This window comes from Nycticebus coucang, chromosome 3, assembly GCF_027406575.1.
Source record: "Nycticebus coucang isolate mNycCou1 chromosome 3, mNycCou1.pri, whole genome shotgun sequence".
NCBI classification, from domain to species: Eukaryota; Metazoa; Chordata; class Mammalia; order Primates; family Lorisidae; genus Nycticebus; species Nycticebus coucang.
Window position 1 is genome coordinate 150,503,361 of NC_069782.1, and position 23,177 is coordinate 150,526,537.

At 47.6% G+C, this 23,177-nt stretch overlaps 1 protein-coding gene across 11 annotated transcripts in view; it reads left to right on the forward strand.

The window, feature by feature from the left end:
• The window catches only part of TACC2 (transforming acidic coiled-coil containing protein 2), a 219,412-nt gene that overhangs the window by 33,587 nt on the left and 162,648 nt on the right, over nt 1–23,177 (forward strand). For all 11 annotated transcript variants that reach the window (XM_053583970.1, XM_053583974.1, XM_053583971.1 and 8 more), the window contains one exon: nt 9,590–9,696. In XM_053583970.1, coding sequence (XP_053439945.1) covers nt 9,590–9,696 — 107 coding nt within the window. The remainder of the gene's footprint in view (nt 1–9,589; nt 9,697–23,177) is intronic.

Below are 23,177 nucleotides of genomic sequence, written 5' to 3' on the forward strand. Positions count from 1 at the left end.
TCAGTTCTTTGGAGTATATACCTAGAAGTGGGATCACTGAATCATGTAAGTCTATGTTTAAGCTTTTGAGAAACCAGTAAACTTTTTCATGGCAGCTTCACTGTTTTGTATTTCCCACCAGCAATTGAGAGTTGCAATTTCTCCATGTCCTCACCAATACTTGTTACTTTCTGGTTTGGGGATGTTTTAAATTATAGTCATGTTTGTTGGTGTGAAGGAGCATCTCAATGTGCTTAGGGGCTAATTTCGACAGAGCAGTCACGGAAGAATGCTCTGCAGAGACCTGATGTGTTGAGAAGGAGGCAGCCATGGAAGGTTCTGGAGAAAGAGTATTCTGGAATAGCAAGTGTAACAAGTCTGGAGGAACAAACTTGCTATATTTTAAGATCCGCAAAGAAGGCCAGTGTGGCTGGAGAAAAGCAAATGAAGTAAATTATGGAGAGACGTGCAGGGAGGTGGGTAGGAAGGAACCCGACTTCATTCCACCTGGGATATGAAGCCACGGGTGATAAGGGAGCATTTAACTGGGGCTTGAACACAGGCTCCCTCAGACCCTGAGGGAGGAAGCAGGGAACTGGTGGTCAGCATGTGTGCTAATCTGCTAGCTCTGTCTGGCTGAGCAGACTTGGGGCTGGGCAGAGTCTCCCCCAGAATGGGCCATTTTGCAACTGACAAGCCAAGGACTTGCTACAACCAAACTACAACTTTTCCTGGGGAAACTTTGTGTCTTTTACCTTGACCAGACCCACTGTGGCGAGTTCAGGAAGGCGGTCTCCAGTCCCCACAGGGGCTGTAGTTCCTCGCACATACCCCGTCCCTGGTGTGTACCTGTCTGTGTCAGCAGAGGCCCACCGCACCAAGCTCATTGTCTTGGGTTACCTGTAGCTCATCCCTCTCCATAGCTCAGTCCTGGTTTCTCATCTATATACACAGAAAGCTGAGCCCCCTCCCCCCCAAGGGGTGTCCAACCTTTGACATCTTTGGGCCACATTGGAAGAGGAAGAATTTTCTTGGACGACACATCAAATGCACAAACACTAATGAAAGCTGATGAGAAAAATTTAAAAAAAGATCCATGTACAATTTCTGTGATATCTGCCACTACAGAGAAGCAAAACAGCCCTCACTGGTTCACATGCAGCCCGCAGCCACAGGTTGGGCACCCTCAGATGCCGAGGTCCTTAGATAATAGACGACAGGAAGCCTGAGAGGCCAGAGGGGAAGGGAGGGAGTGTGTGCAGCGGCCTGCGGCATTAGGGGGTTTGCAGGAGGAAGGCGCAAGATGGCTTAGGAATAACATCAGGAAGCAACAAGGTTTCCAACTCTGTCTCCAAGCTGTGATGCTCTGGGCACATAGAAGAAAAATCAGCCCCCCACCTTGAAGGGGTTGCAAACTGGTGGGTTCTCAGAGGTCAGCCGGGCGTTGGGTAGGGTGGGAAGGCCCAGGGTCTGTTGTCTACAATCCCAGTATGGGGGGTTCAGGTTGCAGAGAGATGGGGGGGGGGCTGAGGAGGAGGTCAGATGGGGGTGTGTGAGGGGCAGCACAGGATGTGGGGTGGGGGACAACAGTTGCCAGGGCTAGGCCCTAGCGCAGGGGGATGAGCACAGCAGGACCCCTCCTCAGAGCCTCCAGGCATTGGGCCGGCAAATCTTTTTTCTTTTGAAGTTTTTTGGCAACAACACATTCATTGATTTAAATTACACACTATCTTACTCAAGAAGTCAGGTTGAATAACATCACTGTAGCCCTACTTTGGGCTCCTGCTCCCCCGTCACAGTGAGTTTTTGGCTCATCAGCACAAACACTGTTAAACTCTGAGGTCATATGGCCTTGGGTTCTGCCCTGAGTTCCCAAGTGAAGAGAAACCATCTGCAGAGGAAAATTTCTCACCCAGACTGAAATCCACCCACTCTGTCTGATTGCTGAAGGTTCCTCTTATTGAGCTGAGGCCTTAGAGCCTGAGCCGCCCCCTCGTTGCTGCCTTTTGCTAAACACTCAAACCTGGTTGTTACTCCTCGCAGGCTGTCCTCGAGGACCACTGACAGCCTGGGTCACTGAAGAGGTGACTCACTCCTGGACCTTCTTTCTGCACTCGAGTAGGTCAGAAATGAAGAGAGCCATACACACAACCGAGGCTCTAGGTGGTGACTCATCCAGGGATGGGAGGGCACAGTCCAGCGGGAAGTTAGCTGGATGTCTCATACCGACTCAGGTGAGCTGAGCTGTCCCCAGGAGGGTTGGGGTCCAGGTTTGTGTGAGCGTCTCTCTGAGACAGGCGATAGTGGCACTGTGATGAGAGCAGCCTCCATCTTAACAGCCTTTCCTGAGGTTTCGGTGTATCATGATAGCCTGGGAGGATCTATGGGGAAGTAAGGACTATGCCAGCCATAGCCCCAAATCTGGGGGTGGGGGGACATGACAGTCATTTGTTTGGGGGACTTCTATGAGCTCCAAGCATGTAGATTCCAGCCTGGTGTTGCCACCTTCTGGGGTTCCTCTTGGCCACGGAGCTGTCATAATCCCCATCTATGGCTCTAACAATGTCAAGCAGGAGAAAAAACAATCAATCTTATTAAGATAATGGTCTGATCTAAAAAATATGTGGTCCTGAAATAACTCCTTTCAAACAATTCCACTGTCTGGGTGTTTCTGTAGCTAGTCTCAGAAATCATGATTTTGAATTCTAGAAACTATGATCAATGCTATGAAGCAAGAAAACAGGTGACCCTGGCCTGGCCCATGTGTCAGGTCCACTCCTGGGGAGCTGATGTTTGAGCTCTCAGCTGAAGACAAGCAGAAAATAGGCCACATTGAAAGGACCTGGAACACTTTCAGCGTGAACGCCTCCTCCAGCCCACGCAGCCCTCATCTAAGCAGGTCTCCCTAGGCCCCTGCTCAGTGTGCAAGATGTAGCCTGGGCTGAGGTTTGCTCCTGAAGGAGATTCCTTAGCACTGTGAACTTAGGTGCAAATTTGCTGATATCCCACGAACAGAGGACCAGGAGGACAGGAGGATTTGGGCTACACTGACTGCCCCGGGGGTCTGCTCGCCAAGAAAGGTGCTGAGCCATACTCTGCAGGCTGCTCAGATACTGTGTTGTTACTATTTTACTTGAAGGAAAAAAGCCCGTAAATGCTTATAGCTGTGCTTGGTGCTCTAAGGTTAACTTCAAGGTACGCTCTTTAGTTCCTGAGGAACCCAAGATGCTCAACCCCAGGACAGCATGAGGCCAGTGCTGGAGAAGGCGATATTTTCTGACATTCCACTAGCTGTCGGGGGCATCTGGGACGATTTAACTGTGTTGAATGGGAAAGAAATTGAGCGAAGAAAAATCAAACAGCATGAACTCAATGTCTTAACAGTGGACAGCTTCTTTACTGTGACCTGCGAGCTCCCACGGCCTCTGCTGTGCAAGGGTTGGTGATCATTTCCACCAGCACAATTACTTGAGTGTGGGAACGGCGCAGCTCTAGATTTTGGCCAGATGCATCTTCTGAAGATGCTATTAATTGCTTTTGTCTTGAGATGATGACATGGTTTGGATGCTCGGCCTCATCAAACCTCATGTTGAAATTTGATCCCTGGTGTAAGAGGTGGGGCGAGTGGGAGGTGTTTGGGTCATGGGGGCAGATCCCTCAGGAATGGTGTGGAGCCCTGCTCCTGAGAGTGAGTTCTCACTTATTAGTTCATGTGACAGCTAGTTATTTAAAAGAGGCTCCTCCTCCTCCCTCTCTTTGCTCCTGTTCCTGCTGGGTGACATGTCTGCTTCCCCCTCACCTCCTGCCTTGACTGGCAGCTCCTTGAATTCCTCACCAGAAGCAGAGATTGGCAGATGCCCTCATACAGCCTGCCGAACTGTGAACCAAATACAATTTATCATCCAGCCTCAGGCATTTCTTTATAGCAGCACAACATAGCCTAATACCCACAGGTGGCTTATCCAAATCACACTGCCAACTCTATTAAGTTCTTGTCTTCATCTTTAAGGGAAGAGTGGGGACTCAAACCCAGCTCTCTCTGACTCCAAAGCTTGTTCATTTCTTCTGCTCTATGAGGCTGTGTTCCACTTGGGGGAGGCTGAACCTCCCTGCCTGCAGCCTTTCCTTTGTTGGATAGGCTGGGGTGTCCCCTGAGGCCCGCATTAGTGAGCCTCTTCAATCTCTTGTGTTCACCTTAGAGGTGAAGAAACATTTGGGATGATCTAGCAGAACCCGTGTGAGCATTTGCCTTCCCCTGCTAGGGAAGATGAGCAGCCCGCTGGCTGTGGCACAGAGCATGCATTCATCCTCCATATTTGGTCAGCCGGGCAGTTGTTGCTGAAATCCGATTCCTAATGCCATGGGGATGACCTTTGGTCCACTTCCCAGCATTCACCTGCAGTCCCGCTGCTCCTAAGAAACTCACTCAAAGAGTGGGTGACTTGATCAGACACTCTGGTCATGATCTAACCATGTTAATTAAGCATGGTTTAATTAATTCCATTGATATGACCAGTGAGCGATGGTCTAGAGAGACGGAGCACATTTAAGAGGTAAGGTCAGTGGATTTTTTTTCTTTTCTCTTTTTTTTTTTTTGTGGTTTTTGGCCGGGGCTAGGTTTGAACCCGCCACCTCCAGCATATGGGACCGGCGCCCTACTCCTTGAGCCACAGGCACCGCCCCAGTGGATTTTTTTTTTTTTTTAATGGTGAAGTGCTTTAGTTCCTCACAGTTTACGTTTTTAGGGCTGGAAAGTTGTAACTGTTTAAAGATTGCCTTAAAATATACTCAAGACTCTGGACTATTCCAGAGCCAAAGAAAGGCTGTTTATTTACTAAGGAATGACAGCAAAGATTTGAAGAAGCAACTGGGCAAGTTCAAGTGTCATGTGTGGATTGCCAATTATTTTTCCAGCCCGCAATCTGGAAGAGTAAAGGGTAACTTTAGAAATGCATGCTGTTTTGCAGTGATGCCTGTTGACACAACAGTCCCTTGGATTCCAGTAAGCAACAGGGCTCAGGACTGTTGCTAGGATGGGGAAACGGGAAGGGGGGATTCAAAGACACTGCAGGAAATGTGGCAGAAGTGAGAGCCCCTAGGGCCGAGAGTACTTCCCACAGTTTGCAGAAGTAGCTACCAGACTAAACGAGAATAATCTGTTTTTCGTACATTCAACAAATATTTATGGATTGCCTCTTCTGTGCCAGGTGCTATTCTGGGCCTTAAATTTAGGCTCCTGCACCACATTATTCACAAATGTCCAGCTGCTGTAGTGACTTGGAGTGTGGCAACAAGATGGGAGAGATCATAGTGACAATTTCCACTGTGTGGCCAAGCAGCATAAGGCAGGGGTCAAGAGCCCAGACATTGGACCCACACCATCCAGGTCCAAACCCTGATCAAGAGCACAAACAATGGAACCTCATCATCCACGGCCAAACACTTCCAAGCTGTGTGACCGTGGGCAAGTAGTTTAACCTCTCTGTGCTCAGTGTAAGATAGCGTTCCAGGACAAGTGAGTTCAAAGATGTGAAGTGCTTAAAGAAACAGTTCTTGGCCCTTAGGAAGTGTTGGTAGTAATAAGTTTGCTGGCATGGTATTGTAGAAGGAAGAGTGCTATGCAAGTGTGAACTGTCATTATTCTTGTGGAAAGAGCTCTGAACTTCAAGGCAGGAGACTTGCAGAAGGCAGAAGGCAATTCGCTTTCTGTTCGTTATCTGGAAAATAGAGAACATTATTTTACCTGCCTATTTAGCGCATGGGGATTTTATAAGAATTAGATAAATGTCAAAGTGCTTTGGAAAGGGCAATGTGCCATCCACACAGATAGGTCTGTCGCTTTTCTTTTCGCTCCATCCTGATAGGTTTCTGCGGCAGAGAATGGGATCTTTCTTGCAGACTAGTTTTTTGTTAGGATGAGGGGGGCACTGAAACTGGAGAAAGGCTTGCCTTTTTTCATTTTCAAAGAAGAATCTGAGCCCATGTTTTATTCCCTCTGCCTGAGGAAATGAAGCACGTGGTCTCTTTTTTCCTCTTTAGTTAGAGCAAAGATCTGTCTCCTTATTCCATCTGTTGTTTGCATCTGTCTGGGTTGTTAGACGTGGTTGTGTTCCCAGAATTACTTTCAGAAACCTCACTCATGGAATGCAGGGCAGGGGACTTATCTGTTAAATTATTTGCAGAGTGTTTTACTGCAGACCAGGCAGTGATTGAAAGGGTGGCCTGGCCTCAGGTGTTAGGAGCTGAGGTTTGCATGAAGGTCAGACAAGCAGGAATTGGGTTACAAAGTGAAAAATTAATGACCCTGATATTAAAATGCCATTCATTCTGTACTGGGATTCATGCATTATAGTAAAATATGAAAACCATGCATCCAAAGATTTATATTATATAAAGAACCTTCCTCTGAAGAGTTAAGGCCACTTTATAGAGTCTGAATTTACGGTGATTTAAAATTTGCACTGTCCTGATGCCATCCTGGAGGGATGATTTCCTTCTTGGAGGCACAGTCCCCTCCGGCCAGGGCAGGGGTTTCATTAAAGGAATAGTCCAGCCAGCCTGGAGGTCAAAGCAGCCCAGACTCAGCAGCCCCTGGCAGGGCAGGAGTCAGTCCAGCTCTCTCCAACTTCTCCAGCGGCTCCCTCTTGAAGGGATGGAATGGAGATGCCCTGTCCTTGCTCTGAAATCAGAGATTTCAATCGGCTCAGTACAGACTCCCATTGCTGTGTGATGCTGGCCAAGCTACTTACCCTTTCAAAGCCTCACCTCTAAAACAGAAACACAAATAGCATCTTCCTCATAAAACTGTTGTGAGGATTCAGTGGGACAATTCATGAAGCAATATTGGCCCAGTGCCTGGCACTTAGTAAGTGCTGGATAAAGGGAAGCTGTTACTGTTATTGTTGTTTTATTTGCCCACCCCCACACCCATTCTGTCTTTCTACTGAAATGAAGGAGTATTTTCTGATTATAGTACTCAGGTTAGCACTAGAATGTATGGACCCCTGAGAAGTGAGTTACCTTTGATGTTTTACCTTTGGACACAACTGGATGAACACAGATAGCTGACCACTCAGAGAAAGGCACTGGGAGGGGAGCCCATCCAACAGAAGATTTACAGGCTCAAGAAGAGCCTGGCTACAGACTGGGCAGATGATTCGCACTCAAACATCCTATAGAAATTCCAGAATGAATTTATAAAATCCCCAGGTAGAGGTTGATAGAGCTTGGTAGGTATAGATCTTCCCTTTTCTGGGGACCTAGGGGCTGTCTGCTGCACCCCAGGCAGGAGCCAGACTTGGTCTCCCCTTTGGGTGCCTCGTGTGTTCACAGCCCTGCAGTCGTAGGACTGGGGTCTGCTTTCCTGGACTGTGAGCAGCGTGCTGAAAGGGACGGCATCTTTCTCGTGGCTGTGGCTCCTTCTAGCACCAGGTCTGCCACGTGGGGAAGGCTTTAGATGAAGGTTTCTTGGATGATTGAATGAACCAACATGTCAATGAGTACAATATATTTCAGAAGGCCTGAGTGAAATGAGATATTTATCAAAAAAAAAAAAAAATCTGGCTGTATCAGGGTCCATGGTTCCAACTGGTGAGTTCTGCAGGGTGGTTCAGGAGAGGACTAGTCCCAGTGATGGGTAGGGCAGAGTGGATCTCTCTCTGGAGCCATGTGGGGAACAATGCCCCTGGGGGACAAAGAAGGTTTCTGGCAACAAGGAGTGGGAAGCCATGGGGAACTCTGGGAAGCCGGGAGGCTCCCCTAGCCTGGCTCCCAGCATCCCCCCTAAGACGAAAACCCATCAAAGATAGGGACTGCCACTTACAGGTCTCAGCCTCCCCTCCAAATGCCCAACAAGCAGTGCATCTAGGTCTGAGAGGCATCCCCTGGAGGAACAGGAAATTGCTTCCAATTCTCACAAAGCTGCTGTCTGCTCAAAAGCCACGCACTTGGCCCAGCTTCCAATATTCCAAAGGTGCCCCACAGGCTACAGACTGTCCTGTTCCATGGATTGGATCATCTTGTAAGATTTAAGCAAGGTAGAAAGGAAGGAGTTCTTGTGCTAACCATCTTTAGAAGTTCCATGTCACACTGGTTTTATGAGATGTTAACAGGTGGTTCATAAACTGAGAATCCTGTGATCAAAAAATTTGAGGAAACTCTGAATCAAAATTCAAAAAGTAATTTTTCTGTAGAACTTCTCAGAACCTTTCACATGCTCATGTGCACTACAAATTTCTAAAAGGGGGCTAAGTAAGGCAGCACCTCTCAAACTTGCTTATTCATAGAATGCCTTGTTTCCACCCAAGATCTGGTGATCAATGATGTAAACTCTTGGCTGTGAGGATCAGAAATCCAGCTTGCAACAACTAAGGTAAAAAGGGAAATGTAAGGAAGGCCTCATCATACGGCCCCTGGACACACAGGGCAGAAGGAACTGGACCGAAGCCTTGCCCTGACCAGGACCCCTCTCTGCCTCAGATCTCAGCTTTTCTGCACTGGCCGTTCTGCTCTCTTGCCATGGTCTGCCCCTTCCACAATGGCTAGAAACAGGCTGTGGGTAACTCCTGCTTTCACAGTCTACAGAAGCTGCCAGCAGGTTCCTGCTGCTCTGCTTCTTCTGGAGTCCTATGGAAAGTCCTGGCTTGACCCAAGCCTGGTGCACACTCCAGTGGGCAGGGGTGTGGAGCACTATAATTGGCATTTTCCATAAGAAACTCAGGGACAGAGAGGTGGGTGAACAGTCTTCAAAAGAAGGAACGGGATGGCGCTGCTGGTGTAGTGGCATCGTGCAGGGTTTCCTAAGAGGGGGCAGACACAGTCCCAACCCCAGGAGCATGTGTTGTTTGTGGGAGGGAGTGCAGGGCCACTGCTGGGTGAAAGACAACCACTGCCTTTGGAAATAGGACCTGCAAAAGCCCTGTCCCCCTGCTGATTTTTATATTATCCTAAAATGAGCAACTTTTGCAGTTTTAAAAAATCTTTTATCTTTCTGTCCTGCAATTTGAAATTTTGTCTGAGCCTTCTATTTGCATCTTGGTTTGAAAAATCAACTAACTGGTGGATAAGCTCCTTGTGAAAGAAAAGGTGACAACTCTCAAGCAGTTAGGATCGCAGAAGGGTGGGGTCGGGTTCCCAAAGGCTCATCATTTTCCTCCCACAGTTGGTTTTTGTTTTGTTTTGTTTAGATTTCTAGCTGAATTCTGGTATGCAAACCCCCCTCGGGTGAGGGAAGGAAAGTGAGTTTTCATCTAAGTGGTGCTACAAACAAATTGGACCCTTAACAGGTCTTAGTTTAAATATCCACTTCCCCTAGGAACAAATGACCCCAAAGTAGGGCAGGTGTCCCCAGTGTTGGTTTCCTGCTTAGTTGGAGCTGCTTGTCTAACTGTGTTTCTTCACCACTAGACGAGAACAGGGGCCACCTTGTGTTGCTCCCCATATAGCCTCGAAGCCCAGCTCAGTCTGGCACATAGTGGGTGCTTCATACTATCATGAAGCAAATGAACAACCTTAACCTTGAATGCTGTGGTCAGAGGCCTGTGGATAAAGGTTTTTGTGTTTTCAGACTCCCATCTGACTTCCTTCCCAATTTCTCTTTCTTCTGGCCTAGAGAACATCATTAACTCAAAGTCCAAGGTCTGTGCAACCACCTGGGAACGGTCAGAAGAGGAAGCAGCAGGACACACCTGGAAACCCTGACAGTGGAGATTTGTCCAGGTAGGGGTCAGCTCAGGACGACTGACGAGCCCAAGGCCTGGCCAGCTCACTGCCTATTCTGCATTTGCTTTGCACTGTTTGCTTTAGAAAATGGACCCCAAAACCCATGCTAGGGTCGCCTCAGGTGAGACCTTTAAAGAGTAGTTCATAGACCTCTTTGTGACTGGCTAGGTCCACATGACTGGAAAATTAATACTGGTTTTTCTGCCCAACAATAAAATTAATAATTATAGACTTTCATTCTAGCCACACTCCAGATTATCTTCATTGTCATAACTTAAAATGGAAAAGGTCAAGGCTTCCAAGGGGCTTATCAGGGTGTCTGATCTATGGTTAAGTGGGGTCTGTGTCCCAGCATAGGGGCCAGTGTGAGCACTGGACCATGGAAACAGGACTCAGAGAACAATGAGTGGAGCCACCCAAGCCCTCAGTCCCAGGGAGGTTGGTGGGTGAATTCCAGAAATCAGCTGTGGGCGTGGGATGTGGCCAGGGCACAGGGGGCCCATTGGTCATGGGTCCTCACCGGTCTCCCTGCCGTGGCTCTCCATTGGACCTCTTTCCGTGTGTGCTCTGCACCCACGGCTTTGGGGGCATTCACAAGCAGAGGGCCAGCACACCTGAGCACGCAGTCTCTGGCATGGACACAAGCCAGGCACCCTGGAGGCTGCTCATAATCGCTTGTGGGTTCAACTCACAAACAGGCCTTGGATCTGGTCAGAGAAAGCCTCCCAAATAGTTGAAGCCTAGCTCCTGGGAGTTCACAGACAGTGAAACTTTGGTCACCACGCACTTGGTAATAGCTTTTCACAACCTTAAGACTCCAAGTGACATTGTTTAGCTTTGGGTGAGTAAGAGCGACCCCTGGTGGCAGGAATGTCCCTGCCTGGGGCATTATGTTCTGGGTGGCTCCGGCTGTACAGAGGCACTTGGAACCTCTTGGCAGGTGTGGTAGATTTCTTTAGAGAAATGGCAAACAAACGGGGGCAGAGTGTTCTTTTTTGTCTGAGGCAATCACATCACAGAATGATGCCTCCTCAAACAGCACCTTTGATTCCCTGTGCTCTGCTAAAGGTGGTGGCTGTTCCTTTGCGAACTTTCATGAACTTTTTATCAGGGTAACAGGATAGAGGTCTTGATATTTGATTCTAACTAGACTTCTAAAGTGGTTCTGGATGACCATGAAACCAGTGCTGGGTCCATCTTTTCTGGAATCCCACACAACGGAGGCTGCTGCTGGCAGAGACCTGGGGTCCAGCTCTTCTCTGTCCTTCTCTCTGAGGTCCTGGCATCTCCTAAAAGGCCTGGGAATTGTGGGAGGCCTGCATCACAACTGGACTGAAGAGTTGTCACAGCTCAAAGGTCTTTTGTTGCTTGTTCTTCAGTGATAGTCAATTATTAGTTTCCTTTGAAGAAGAATCGCCTCCCACTGGCATGCAAATTGAGCATAAGAGCGATGCCTTCTAAGAACAAGCCCAGAGAAGCAACTTCCTGTCCACAATTAAAAACCCGAATCCCCTCCACAAATGTGTGCATGTCTGTAGTGCAGGCCCTGTACTAATGCACACAGAAACTATCAGCAGGCCTCAGGGCTCTCCTGTCCAGGGTTTACCATGAGTCCTGAGTCCCTCGCTCCTCACGGGCTGGCCCTTGCATGTGTAGCGTCAATAAGAACGATAACCATGGCGCTGAACATTCATTCTGCACACGGGTGCCAGACACTATGCCAGATGCTCTATGTGTACAATAGGAAATTGTATTTTCTTAAACCAATTCGGTTCTAATTCTGAGTCCTTACTCTGCCAGGTTGGAGAAGATGCCCATAGCAGCCACCCTTGGGCCTCCACTCTCCTGAGCCTGGTGCTCTGAGGCCAGTACACCAACTGTGGTGCTCTGAGGCCAGTACCCCAACTGTGGTGCTCGGTGGCCCACAAGTTGACTGTGCTGTCCACCTTGGGGCCCCGTGACTGTGCTGCCTCCTGCCACCATGGGCACATGGACACCTTGGTGAGCCTGGAAGCCCATGGCCCTTCCCTTTGGGTTGGCCTCTTCCCTGCTCACCCCCTCTGGGCCTGAGGACACAGTCTTGGAGCAGGAGGGACTCTCAGATGGTCCCACTCTCCAGGCCCTTTCTCTGTCCTCTCCTCATCCTCAAAGGCATCTGCCTTCTCCCTTGGCCTCATTGGACAACCAGCATTTTTTTTTTTTCAAAGGATATAGGTCTCTGTTAATGAAGGTGGGAGGAAAAGTGACCTCGAACTGTTTCTGTTTTCTACTTGTGAAAACTCTAGGGATAGGAAACACAGAGAGGTCTGCAATGGCTGCTGCTGGACACGGAGGCATGGAAGAGTACATGGCCACGTAAATGTCTCCAAAGTTGTCCCTCTGCCTGCATGTTATCTTCACTGAACAGATGAGGAAACTGAGGCTTGCAGCATTCTGTAATCTACCTTAGCAGGAGACAGTTCATTGTTCTCCCTGAATCATACAGGAACGTGGGGCTTATGCATTTCTAAAGGGGATATGTTCTTCACCTAAAGTAGGGAGAGCACACGGCGGGTCCCATCGACTGCCCTGCTTCATAAGTACCACGTGGTGGCGCTGTTGTAACTTAGCCCAGCATGGTCCGAACCCTACAGAAGCCTCAGTGATGTCCATCCCTGCACCATCCCTGTCTGGGCTGGTTCCTGGCCCACCCTCCTTGGGCACCAACAACCAGGGATTAGACAGAATTTTCCTTTTTAACCCTCAGAACATGAGTGATTTTATCATATGGCCTTTCCCCTGATAATGGAACTATTAGGTTGCACTAGAGGAAATTACCCTTGTCGTAGGTCAAAAATGGCTGGACATTGGCTATTTCCTATGCTTCGACATCACACTTGCTCATCCTTCTGAGGAAGGCCATGCGTGGCAAGTAACTCAGAAATGACTTTCCTCTGGGAGTGTCCCCGAGGGATTCCTAGGTCAATTTTTGGCACCTTTGTTCCTGAAGGAGGGAGAGTGGAAAATGAATAGCCTTCAGTCTTAGCCCTTATCCAGCAGTTCTCCACCTTGAACTGCATTGAAACCACCTGCAAGGCTGGTTGAAACACAGTAGGTCAGAGGTGAGGCCTGAGAATGAGCACTTCTAACAAGTTCCCAGGTACAAGCATTGTGGTCCAGGGACCACACTCTGAGGGCAGCTGCATTAATGTCACACAGCTGTGTGACTGCCATAGCCTGATGCTGTGTGGTTCAGAAGAGGCCTTTCCTGGGGACTGAAGTAGACAAGGAGAATCTCCAGGCAGGGGTGGGGGAAACTTGGGTGAAAGGGGCAGTCCACAGAGACCATTTCAGTAGGGGCGGGATTCCTGACCGGCCCCCTCTGGGCCTGAACAAGAGGTGGGCACAACGGGAGGTGGGCCTTCACTGAACACGAGGCTGGAGGTGCTGGGCCAGGTTGAGGAGAATTTATGTCCCAGGCAAGGGAGGGTTTAAGAATTTGTGCTGTAGGTAAAAGGAAGGCAGGGAAGCGCTTTGTGGATGGTGGTTTGTGTGGTTTTAAACAAGGGCTTATGCATTGCAAGGGAAGAGATGAGAAGGTGAATTTAGGGGTGCCTAGCTGGTGCACTAGAGGGGTGAAGGGTGTTGCTGGAAAGAGCAGGAACGGGTAGAAAGGGCCATCCATCCTCATAGCCAGGATTCAATCCCAAGGAAGAAGCCACAGAAGCAGGTGCCTGTGTGGGTGGAGCAGATGAGGTGGGGTTTAAAAAGATGCTAAGGTTTTGGACCAAGAATATCCTCAAAAGATCCAGTATTAGACACTGGGACAAGCAAAGCGAGAGCTGGGGTGTGGAAACTATAATCAGTGGAGAGAGGGGGAAGGAAAGAACCTCCTCGCCTGCTGGGAGCCCTGCCGAGCTGGCCTGGGCGCAGCTCAGGGCAGTGGGGAGGAGTGGCAGCTTAGTGGGATGATAGTTGTAGGTTACGACCCTAAATCCTATGATATCCTCTTGGTGGTTGGAGGTATTTATGCAAGTTTTCTCAGCGAGGTCAGCTTGTTCCGGTACTCTTATTTTTGTGCCTCAAAAACTATATTTAGGCCAGGTGTGGTGGCTCATGCCTATAATTTTAGCACTTTGGAAGGCTGAGGTGGGAGGATCACTAGAAGCCAGGAGGTCAGGAGTTCAAGACCAGCCTGAGTAACATAACAAGACCTGGTCTCTACAAAAAATAGAAAAAATCAGCCAGGCTTGAGAGGCTGAGGCAGGAGGATTGCTTGAGACCAGGAGTTGCAGGTTTTGGTGAGCTATGATGAGACCGTTGCCCTTCTGCCTAGGTGACAGAGCAAGACACTGTCTCAAAATCAGAAACCAAAAAACAAAACTGTATTTAAATATAGGAACAGATTGGGATTGGGGTGGAAAAAAGTAAATAAAATCATATGGGGGAGTGGTTGCCCAGTGTCCCCTGATCATAAGATTTACCTGGGTGGGGCGGCGCCTATGGCACAGTGGGTAGGGTGCCTGCCCCATATACCAAGGGTGGCAGGTTTGAACCAGGCCCTGGCCAAACTGCAACAAAAAATAGCTGGGCATTGTGGTGGGTGCCCGTAGTCCCAGCTACTCGGGAGGCTGAGGCAAGAGAATCACTTAAGCCCAGGAATTGGAGGTTGCTGTGAGCTGTGACACCATGGCACTCTACCGAGGGCAATAAAGTGAGACTCCGTCTCCAAGAAAATAAATAAATAAATAAATAAGATTTACCTGGGTGTTCAGGAAGTGTATGCCTCCTAAGTCCTGAAACAGGATTGCTTGCCTGGAGGAACCTGCATTTTTAATAAGAGCAGGGAAACGTTGGAACCCTGGGCTACCACCACAAGCACCTCACCAGGATTGCCTGGGGCCCAGCTGGAAAACTCATTTCCTGACCCCTCCCTTGAACTGTCTAAGCCAGCAGATTTACAATGAGACCTCCCAAATCTATGTTTTTATTAAGAATCTCATGTGGTTCTTAGGATAAAGCAACTTTGGGGGACATACACTAGGATTACCCCAGGTTAATAAGGAGAGCTTAACTTTCATTTGCTGTTGGGTAAATTTTCAGGCCCGGAATGTGGGGATAATTAGCATACAACCCACATCCTCTATTATTTTCTTTCAACAAGTATCTATTGGTGTCCATTCTGTGCTGGATGCTGAGTTGGGCAGTGAGGTGCAGCTGGCAACATGAGCCAGGGGGTGTGACCCCTGGTGGATAAAAATGCTCAGTAGTGGGGGAGTCAGACAGCAAGATGCCAAGTAAGGTGTGGTGCCGGACAGTGACAGGGGGAGTTGGCTACCTTAGGTTAGGTCCGAGGTTCTCAAGGTGGGGTTTCTTTGGCCCCAGCCCCCACTCATCTGAATCAGAAACTCAAGGTGGGAACAGCTTATCTGTGTTTTTTAGCCCTCCAAGGGGACTCTGGCACCCTCAACTTGTGAGACCCACAGGGTGAGATGGTTGGGGAAGGAGGTGATATCCGGTCTGAGTCTGGGTTGACAGAAAGTAGGGAGGTACGGAGGATCCTGGCGACCATGCTTTCCAGGTGGAGGGCTGGCGGTGCAAAGGACCAAAGGAGGAAGGAATTGGGTGTGTGAGAGAAAAGGAGACCAGTGAGGCAGTGAGGGGAGGTGAGAGGGGCAGATCAGCCAGGCCAGGGCCTTGAAGGCCAAGGTAAGAGATGTGGACTGCCCTCTGGGTGGCCAGCGGACAATGGTGGTGAACAAGCCAGGGGTCAGAGAAGGAGCCCGTGTGGGACCCCAGCAAGATGTGGCATGAGGCAGGACCTTGAACTAGGGCAGGCTTTCTCAACCTTATTTTCATTATCACTTACTCCCCACTCCCTGAAAGGAACTTTGAGAGAGATTTCATTCCCAACTGCCCTCCCCTCTCCAAGAAATTTCAACACCATGGATATATTGTGTATGTTTTTGGACTTGGAGGACACGAACTATTGAATAGTTTAGATATTTTGGAGCTAGTGATGCCAGCACTTACTAAGGATTTGGCTCTAGAAGGAAGGAGTAAAGAATCAAGGAAGATTCCTGAAGTTTTGGCTTGAACAAATGGGAAGATGGGACGATGCGCTGAGATGTGGAAAATGGTAAGGTTGGAGCCATGGCCACAGACGTGTGTGCAGGAGCGTGCCCTGTGGTGTGAGCCTGCCACGCGTGGAAGAAAAGCGGGGTTATTTCTGCTTCAGGGACAGCTCACTTCCTGCCACATGCCCAATACCTTAAGCTCCCCATCTTTTCTCGGTCCACCCCAGAAAGGAAGTTTCTTAGGCGTCTTAGTTCATTCAATAAACAAGGGCCTACTGCTCTCCTCAGATCAAGTTCTGGGCTGGGCCAGAGGTTCGATGATGAACAAGACATGCTAGGAAGTCCAGTCACAGAGAAAGGCTGGAAATGAATAATTCTAGAACAAGCTAAATGCTCTTGGTGGGGTCTCTGGGAACACTGGGGAGAGACAGAATGGCTCTGCTGGGGGAACTGGGAGAATTCTCAGGGGAGATTTCTTGGGGCTGAGTCTTCAAAACTTTGTAGGAGAGGGGTGGGTGTGGGAAAGACAGTTTCGGGAGAGGGAACAGATGTAATTACTACAGATCTACAGGACACAATTTAGGGTAAGACTCATTGGCCCTAGGTAGAGTGCTGTGGTGTCACAGCTCACAGCAACCTCCAGCTCCTGGGCTTAGGTGATTCTCTTGCCTCAGCCTCCTGAGTAGCTGGGACTACAGGCACCTGCCACAATGCCTAGCTATTTTTTGTTGCAGTTTGGCCAGGGTCGGGTTTGAACTCGCTACTCTCGGTATATGGGGCCGGGGTCCTACCCATTGAGCCACAAGGCGCTGCCCATCATTGGCCTTTTGAATTGGATATTTCAGAGCTACCTTACAGATAGGAGATAGGAAAAGTAGCGTGTTTGTTAAGCTCAAACTCTTGGTTTTTTCAGAAGACAAACGCCTGCTTACAACCAAAAACTCCTTGGTGGGCCAGATGAATGGCTCATGCCTATAATCCTAGCCACCCTGGGAAACTGAGGCCAGTGGACTGCTTGAGCTCAGGAGTTCAAGACCAGCCTGAGCAAGAGCAAAACCCCCATCTCTACAAAAAATAGAAAAATTAGCTGGGTGCTGTTGCAGGTGCCTGTAGTCACAGATACTCAGGAGATGAGGCAAGAGGATCATTTGAACCCAGAGTCTGAGGTTGCTGTGAACTGGGCTGATGCCATGGAACTCTTTTTGAGACTCTGTCTCAAAAAAACAAAACAAACAAGCAAAAGCCTCTTTGGTGCTTCAGTAGTAGCAGCAATGGGTAAGGGTAGAAAGATGGTTTGAAAAAAAGGAAATGGATGTCAAATCGAAAGCACAGATGTTTCCCAGTCCTCACATCCCACTGACACTTGTGGGATATGTCCACTTCAAGGGGGGCCGGGGGCCCAGGGCTGAACACATCATCTCTGCAGCAGCTCCGTGTAGATGACTGTAGATGACCCAAGGGGCCATATGAGAAAACCTCCACTCAGAGAGGTTAAGGGACTTGCTTAGGTCACACAGACAGAACTGGCAGGCTGGGACTAGAATCCAGCTTGGTTTGATGCCACTCCAAACCCAGACATCGCTGTGCGGACTCAAGTGTCCAAAAGTATTTGTGTTGTGGTCTCCATAATTCGAAAATAAACTTCAATCAATCCTTAAAATTTAATTTTCCTATAAACAGGGTAAATTCTTTAAAACAGAAAAAACTCAAAACAAGCTGATCCATCTTGGGAGCAGCGGCTGGGCCAGCTGTAAATGCCTGAGCTCCGCGTTTACTAATAGGCCACGCTCTGCTCCTTCCAAACAAACTTCAGGGTCAGGACAGATCCCAAGCTCCTGCCCAGCCGGGTGTGTCCGGCAAAGCCCAGAGCAGCTCCACCCCTCCCTGTCCTGCTTCTGACTCATTATTTGTCCCTGGCAGGAAGTAAACACAGCGAGGAGAGTGGGAGGGAGGGACCGAGTGAGTGCCTGACTTTTGACACTGGCTGAAAAAGAAAATCGTGCTGAATTAAGTGTGTTGTCTGCTTTCTGCTCCTCTGGTTTCAACCGAGCATTTACAGCTTTAAAAAAGAAGGGAAGAGGAGTGTTTTTCCATCATAATATAATACCTATTTACTGTAACAACTTGGAACACAGAGAAAAATGAAAAGTGGAGAAAAAAAGGAAGCTGCCAATGCCCCTACCACCTGCAGACAACTGCCCTGTTTTCTCTCTCTTGGGTTTCATTCTAGCTCTTTTCTTAGTTGCCTGTGAGACAGCTGTGTTTCTTTAGATGGCATGGTATGTTAGGGGTACCCACATGATACGAATATGTATATACACTTTTCAAAGAATAGGCTATTTTTAGAGCAGTTTTAGCTTACCAAAAAATCGAGCAGATAGTACATTCCCATGGGACTCCACCACCTACCCTGTTTCCCCAAAAATAAGACATCCTCCGAAAATAAGACCTACTTACAGGAAAGATAAGACGTCCCCTGAAAATAAGACCTAGCGCATCTTTGGGAGCACACCTTAAAATAAGACACTGTCTTATTTTCGGGGAAACAGGGTAGTTTCTCCTGTTACTTAACATCTAGTGTAGTAACCAAAGGGAATACAGTAATACTCCCTTCACCCAGGCTAGTGTGCCGGGACCTAATGATCATACCTTCAAACACTCTACCTTCAAACTCCTAGGCGCTCTGATCCTCCCACCTCAGCCTCCCAAGTGGCAGGAAGACAGGCACATGCCACTATGCCCAGCTAAGTTTTAAGCTTTTTGTAAAAACGGGGGTCTCACTATGTTGCCCAGGCTGGTCTTGAACTCTTTGTCCCAAACAATCCTCCCATCTGGGCCTCCCAAAGTGCTGGGGTTCCAGATGTGAGCCACCACAGCTGACCGGGACAGGTTCTGGATAACTGCAACTTGCAGTGAAACAATGGCTAACAAAATTGAATTCTTTTTTCTTCAAAGTTATATTAAAAGGACATAGAACAAAACACATTTATTGGAGGACTTGCTGTACATTGTTTTGTGAAAAGTCATAGATTCCAAAACCTAATGATGACGCTTAAGTGAAGACTTAGTACAGTTTTTTTTTTTTTTTTTTTTGTAGAGACAGAGTCTCACCTTATCGCCCTCGGTAGAGTGCCGTGGTGTCACACAGCTCACAGCAACCTCCAAATCCTTGGGCTTAGGCGATTCTCTTGCCTCAGCCTCCCAAGTAGCTGGGACTACAGGCACCTGCCACAACGCCCGGCTATTTTTTGTTGCAGTTTGGCCGGGGCTGGGCTTGAACCCGCCACCCTCAGCATATGGGGCCAGCGCCCTGCTCACTGAGCCACAGGCGCCGCCCGACTTAGTACAGTTTATGTGAGTTCTGCGGGTTGGACAGGTGGGTGAGGTTGTGTATCTGTCGTTACGATGATGTTAACTGGTAACAATCTCCTGTGCTACACACATTCATCCTTCTCTCTCACTCCCAAATCCCTGACAATCACTGATCTTTTTACTGTCTTCATAGTTTTTTCTATTACTATAAGTATTAAATAGTAAGGAGGAAACACTACATTCACCTGCACAGTCATGATTTCTGGTATTCCTTGTTCTTTTGTGTACATCCTGATCTTTCAGGTAGTCTCTGCTTGATGGACTCCCTTTAACATTTCCTGAAGTGTGGGTCTGCTTGGAAAATCTCGATTTCAGCCATATCTTAGAAAGATATATTCTCTAGGGAAACAGTTGTAGGTGAACAGTTTTTTTCTTTCAGCCCTTTACTTAACAAGCTGTGGTATATGTATACCATGGAATACTATTCAGCTATTAAAAAAATGGAGACATTACATCCTTTGTATTAACCTGGATGGAAGTGGAAGACATTATTCTTAGTAAAGCATCACAAGAATGGAGAAGCATGAATCCTATGTACTCAATTTTGATATGAGGACGATTAATGACAATTAAGGTTATGGTGGGGAGGAAAAGCAGAGAGAGGGACGGAGGGAGGGGGATGGGGCCTTGGTGTGTGTCACACTTTATGGGGGCAAGACATGATTGCAAGAGGGACTTTGCCTAACAATTGCAATCAGTGTAACCTGGCTTATTGTACCCTCAATGAATCCCCAACAATAAAAAAAAAAAAAAGCAAATTGATGTCATCCTTACTTTCACTCTTCTGTTTTCGTCTGACTGCTTTTAATACTTTGCACTGGTTGTAAACACTTTGGTTATGAAGTGCCTTGGTGAATGGTTCTTCTTGTTTCTTATGTTTGGAGTTAGATGAGATTTTTTTTGGACACGTCGGTTTCTAATTTATATCGTATTTGGAAATTTTTCGATCATCATTTCTTCAAACCTTTTTTTATCTCCTCCTTTCCTTTGGGGACTCCTAATACATCGGTATTCAGCCCCTGAAGTTGTTCCACAGCTCACTGATGCTCTGTTTCTTTTTTTCCCCCAGTCTTTTTTATTCTGTGTTTCATTTGGGAGCATTTTATAGTTAAATTCACCGATCTTTTTCTCTGTAGTGGCTAGTCATTCTTTAATCTCACCCAGCGTGCTTTTCACTGCAGACATTGTAGGCTCCACCTCTGGAAGTTTGATTTGAGTATTTTTCTTTTTTTTTTTTTTTTTTTGTAGAGACAGAGTCTCACTTTATGGCCCTCGGTAGAGTGCCGTGGCCTCACACAGCTCACAGCAACCTCCAACTCCTGGGCTTAAGCGATTCTCTTGCCTCAGCCTCCCGAGTAGCTGGGACTACAGGCGCCCGCCACAACGCCCGGCTATTTTTTGGTTGCAGTTTGGCCAGAGCCGGGTTTGAACCCGCCACCCTCGGTATATGGGGCCGGCGCCTTACCGACTGAGCCACAGGCGCCGCCCCGATTTGAGTATTTTTCATTCCTCTCCTCTGAGCTTTGCAAGCTCAGCCTTTGCTCTTGCCTCCTGACCATGTGGGATGCAGTTCTAATACTTTTAGAATGTCCTTGTGGGTGAATTCTATCATCTATGTGATTTCTGGGCTCAGGAAAAATTACTTGATTTTTCTTTCCATTGTGGGTCAGATTTTCCTGCTTCTTGGCATGCTAGACTTTAAGCTTTTAGCTTCAGGATATTCTTGTATTCCTATAAATATCCTTGAAGCTTGCTCTGGGATACAGTTATTTGGAACAGCTTAATTCTTTTGGGTCTTGCTTTGTGAGGTGGAACCAGAGGTGAGGATTAGTCTTCCCCATTATGGAGGCAAGATCCTTCCCAGGGGTCCTCAAACTGCAGCCCGCAAGCCACATGCGGCGGTGTGATTGTATTTGTTTTTTTACTTCAAAATTAAGATATGTGCAGTGTGCATAAGAATTTGTTCATAGTTTTGTTTTTTTTTAAAACCATAGTCCGGCCTTCCAACAGTCTGAGGGACAGTGAATTGGCCCCCTTTAAAAAGTTTGAGGATGCCTGTTAGCACTCTAAGAGATACCACATGGGTTATAAGGTTTCCACCCCAGAGGGGGGAACAGGAACTACTCCCAGCTGTGAGTTCCAAGGATTATTGCCCCTAAACCTTTACTCTCAGGTGGTTTCTGTACGTGTGTGTTGATCAAGATAGACTTTGTCTGTCTCTGGAGTTCTCTGTGCAGCTCACTCCTGTCTGGTGCTCTGCCTGGGAACTCCAGCTGCCTTGGTTTCCCCAGCTCCCAGCTTCATCTCCTCCTGTCAGGGAGACTGTTGGATTCTGCGTGGAACACCCCTCCTGGGCCACTTTCTTCAGCCTTCAACTGGGCAACAGCAGGGCTTACCTTGTTGCTGTCTGTCTCCAGAGATCTCTGCCTCCCTTTCCGCTGCCTTTTTTAGTGGCCAGCACCCCATTATTTTAACTCTTCTTATAATGCTTCATAGGACATTTTCCAACCCAGGTTCTCTGAAAACATCGAAAAACCACCATGTCAAATTTATTTGCTTTTAAGTGGGAATGCATCAAAACACCTGGCACCTGGAGAGGTGTGGAGACCCTTCTAGAAAAAAAGAATAAGAGAGAAGATACCACAGGCATATGCTATTTCTGGTCTCCCCTCAAGAGCTCCTGTATCACCAAGGCTTGCAGCCTTTTTGTGGCCCGCAGTGCCAACCTTGACAGCAGTTAATCTTCCTAAACTTGTCAGTACAGCTGTGCTAGTGCCGGGAAGCGGCCTGAATGGTCTTTATGTCTTTGACATTGAACCAGCCTGGCTTCCAGTAATGCTGACTCCTCGGCTTTTCCTTCCCATTTAGGTCAATGGGATTACAGAGAGACAAATCTCAACCACACAGGCTGGCAACTGGGATTTATTCTTAAAAGACACCATCATATTTTTGAGCTCAGTACACATGAGCTCAGTCTCAAACAGGAGATGCTGGTGGCATCTTATTGTTCAGAGGATGCCTCAGATTCTCTGGAAGATTCTAGACATCAAGGGACATTTGCTCTATGGTCCCTGTTTTGTACTGTGTTTGCTATGGCAAGAAAATGATTTTGGAAGTCTTATCAAGAAAGGATCTGAGTGGTGGTGACTACCTGTTGGCTTAGCTATTCGGGAGGCTGAGGAAAGAGGATCTCTGGAGCCCAGGAGTTTGAGGCTCCTACTGCACTCTACTCTGGGCAATAGAGCAAGGCCATCTCAAAAAAAAAGAATGCCATTATTTCTTGTTCAAAATACCCTTCTCATGGTATCAAAAAAAAAAAAATGCCACCAGAATCCAATTACACAAGCAAAATTGTAATTTGTATTTTTCCGTGAAAGACTAGTGAGGGCTTATTTATATTCAGGAAAACAGTATAGCACATTCCTCGATTTAAACTTATTAAAATTTGAAAGATCTTTATTGTGAATAAAAACAGATATCTTCTCTAATGAGATGGTAGTTTTATTTTTGGTGTTTGATCATTATGAAAAGTCTGAATGATCAGCGTAATTATTATATGTCAGAAACTCGTAGAAACCACTTGGTATTTTGCCCTGACAGTACCTAGACATATTTGAAGGACATGAGAGATGCAGGGTTCATTCTGCTATGACAAGTGTTTATGTGCAACAATCCAGCAACCCCTTCCAGCAACCACTCTGGGGATCACAGAATTTGGCCACTCCGCTGCCTTTTAGGACCCCAGGAGAGGGTTGCCGAAAAAAGTGGTTAAGCAACAGTTTTGAAATTTTCTTTGAAATTTAGTTGCCTGTCTCCATCCCCCACACTCTGCTGGATAATGGACTCTCATAAGGGGAGTGACACCTGGACCTTGAAGTTGTATAAAATTTCATACTTGCTTACAATGGTGAAGTACAGGTGGAATATTAAAGACATGTTTAAGTTTAATTCACTCCACCCACATGTGCACACCCCTCTCCTCCATAACTCTGTAGAACCTACAGGTTCTTTGCTTTCATCTCTGGCCTGGGCTGCCCACACACCATGTAC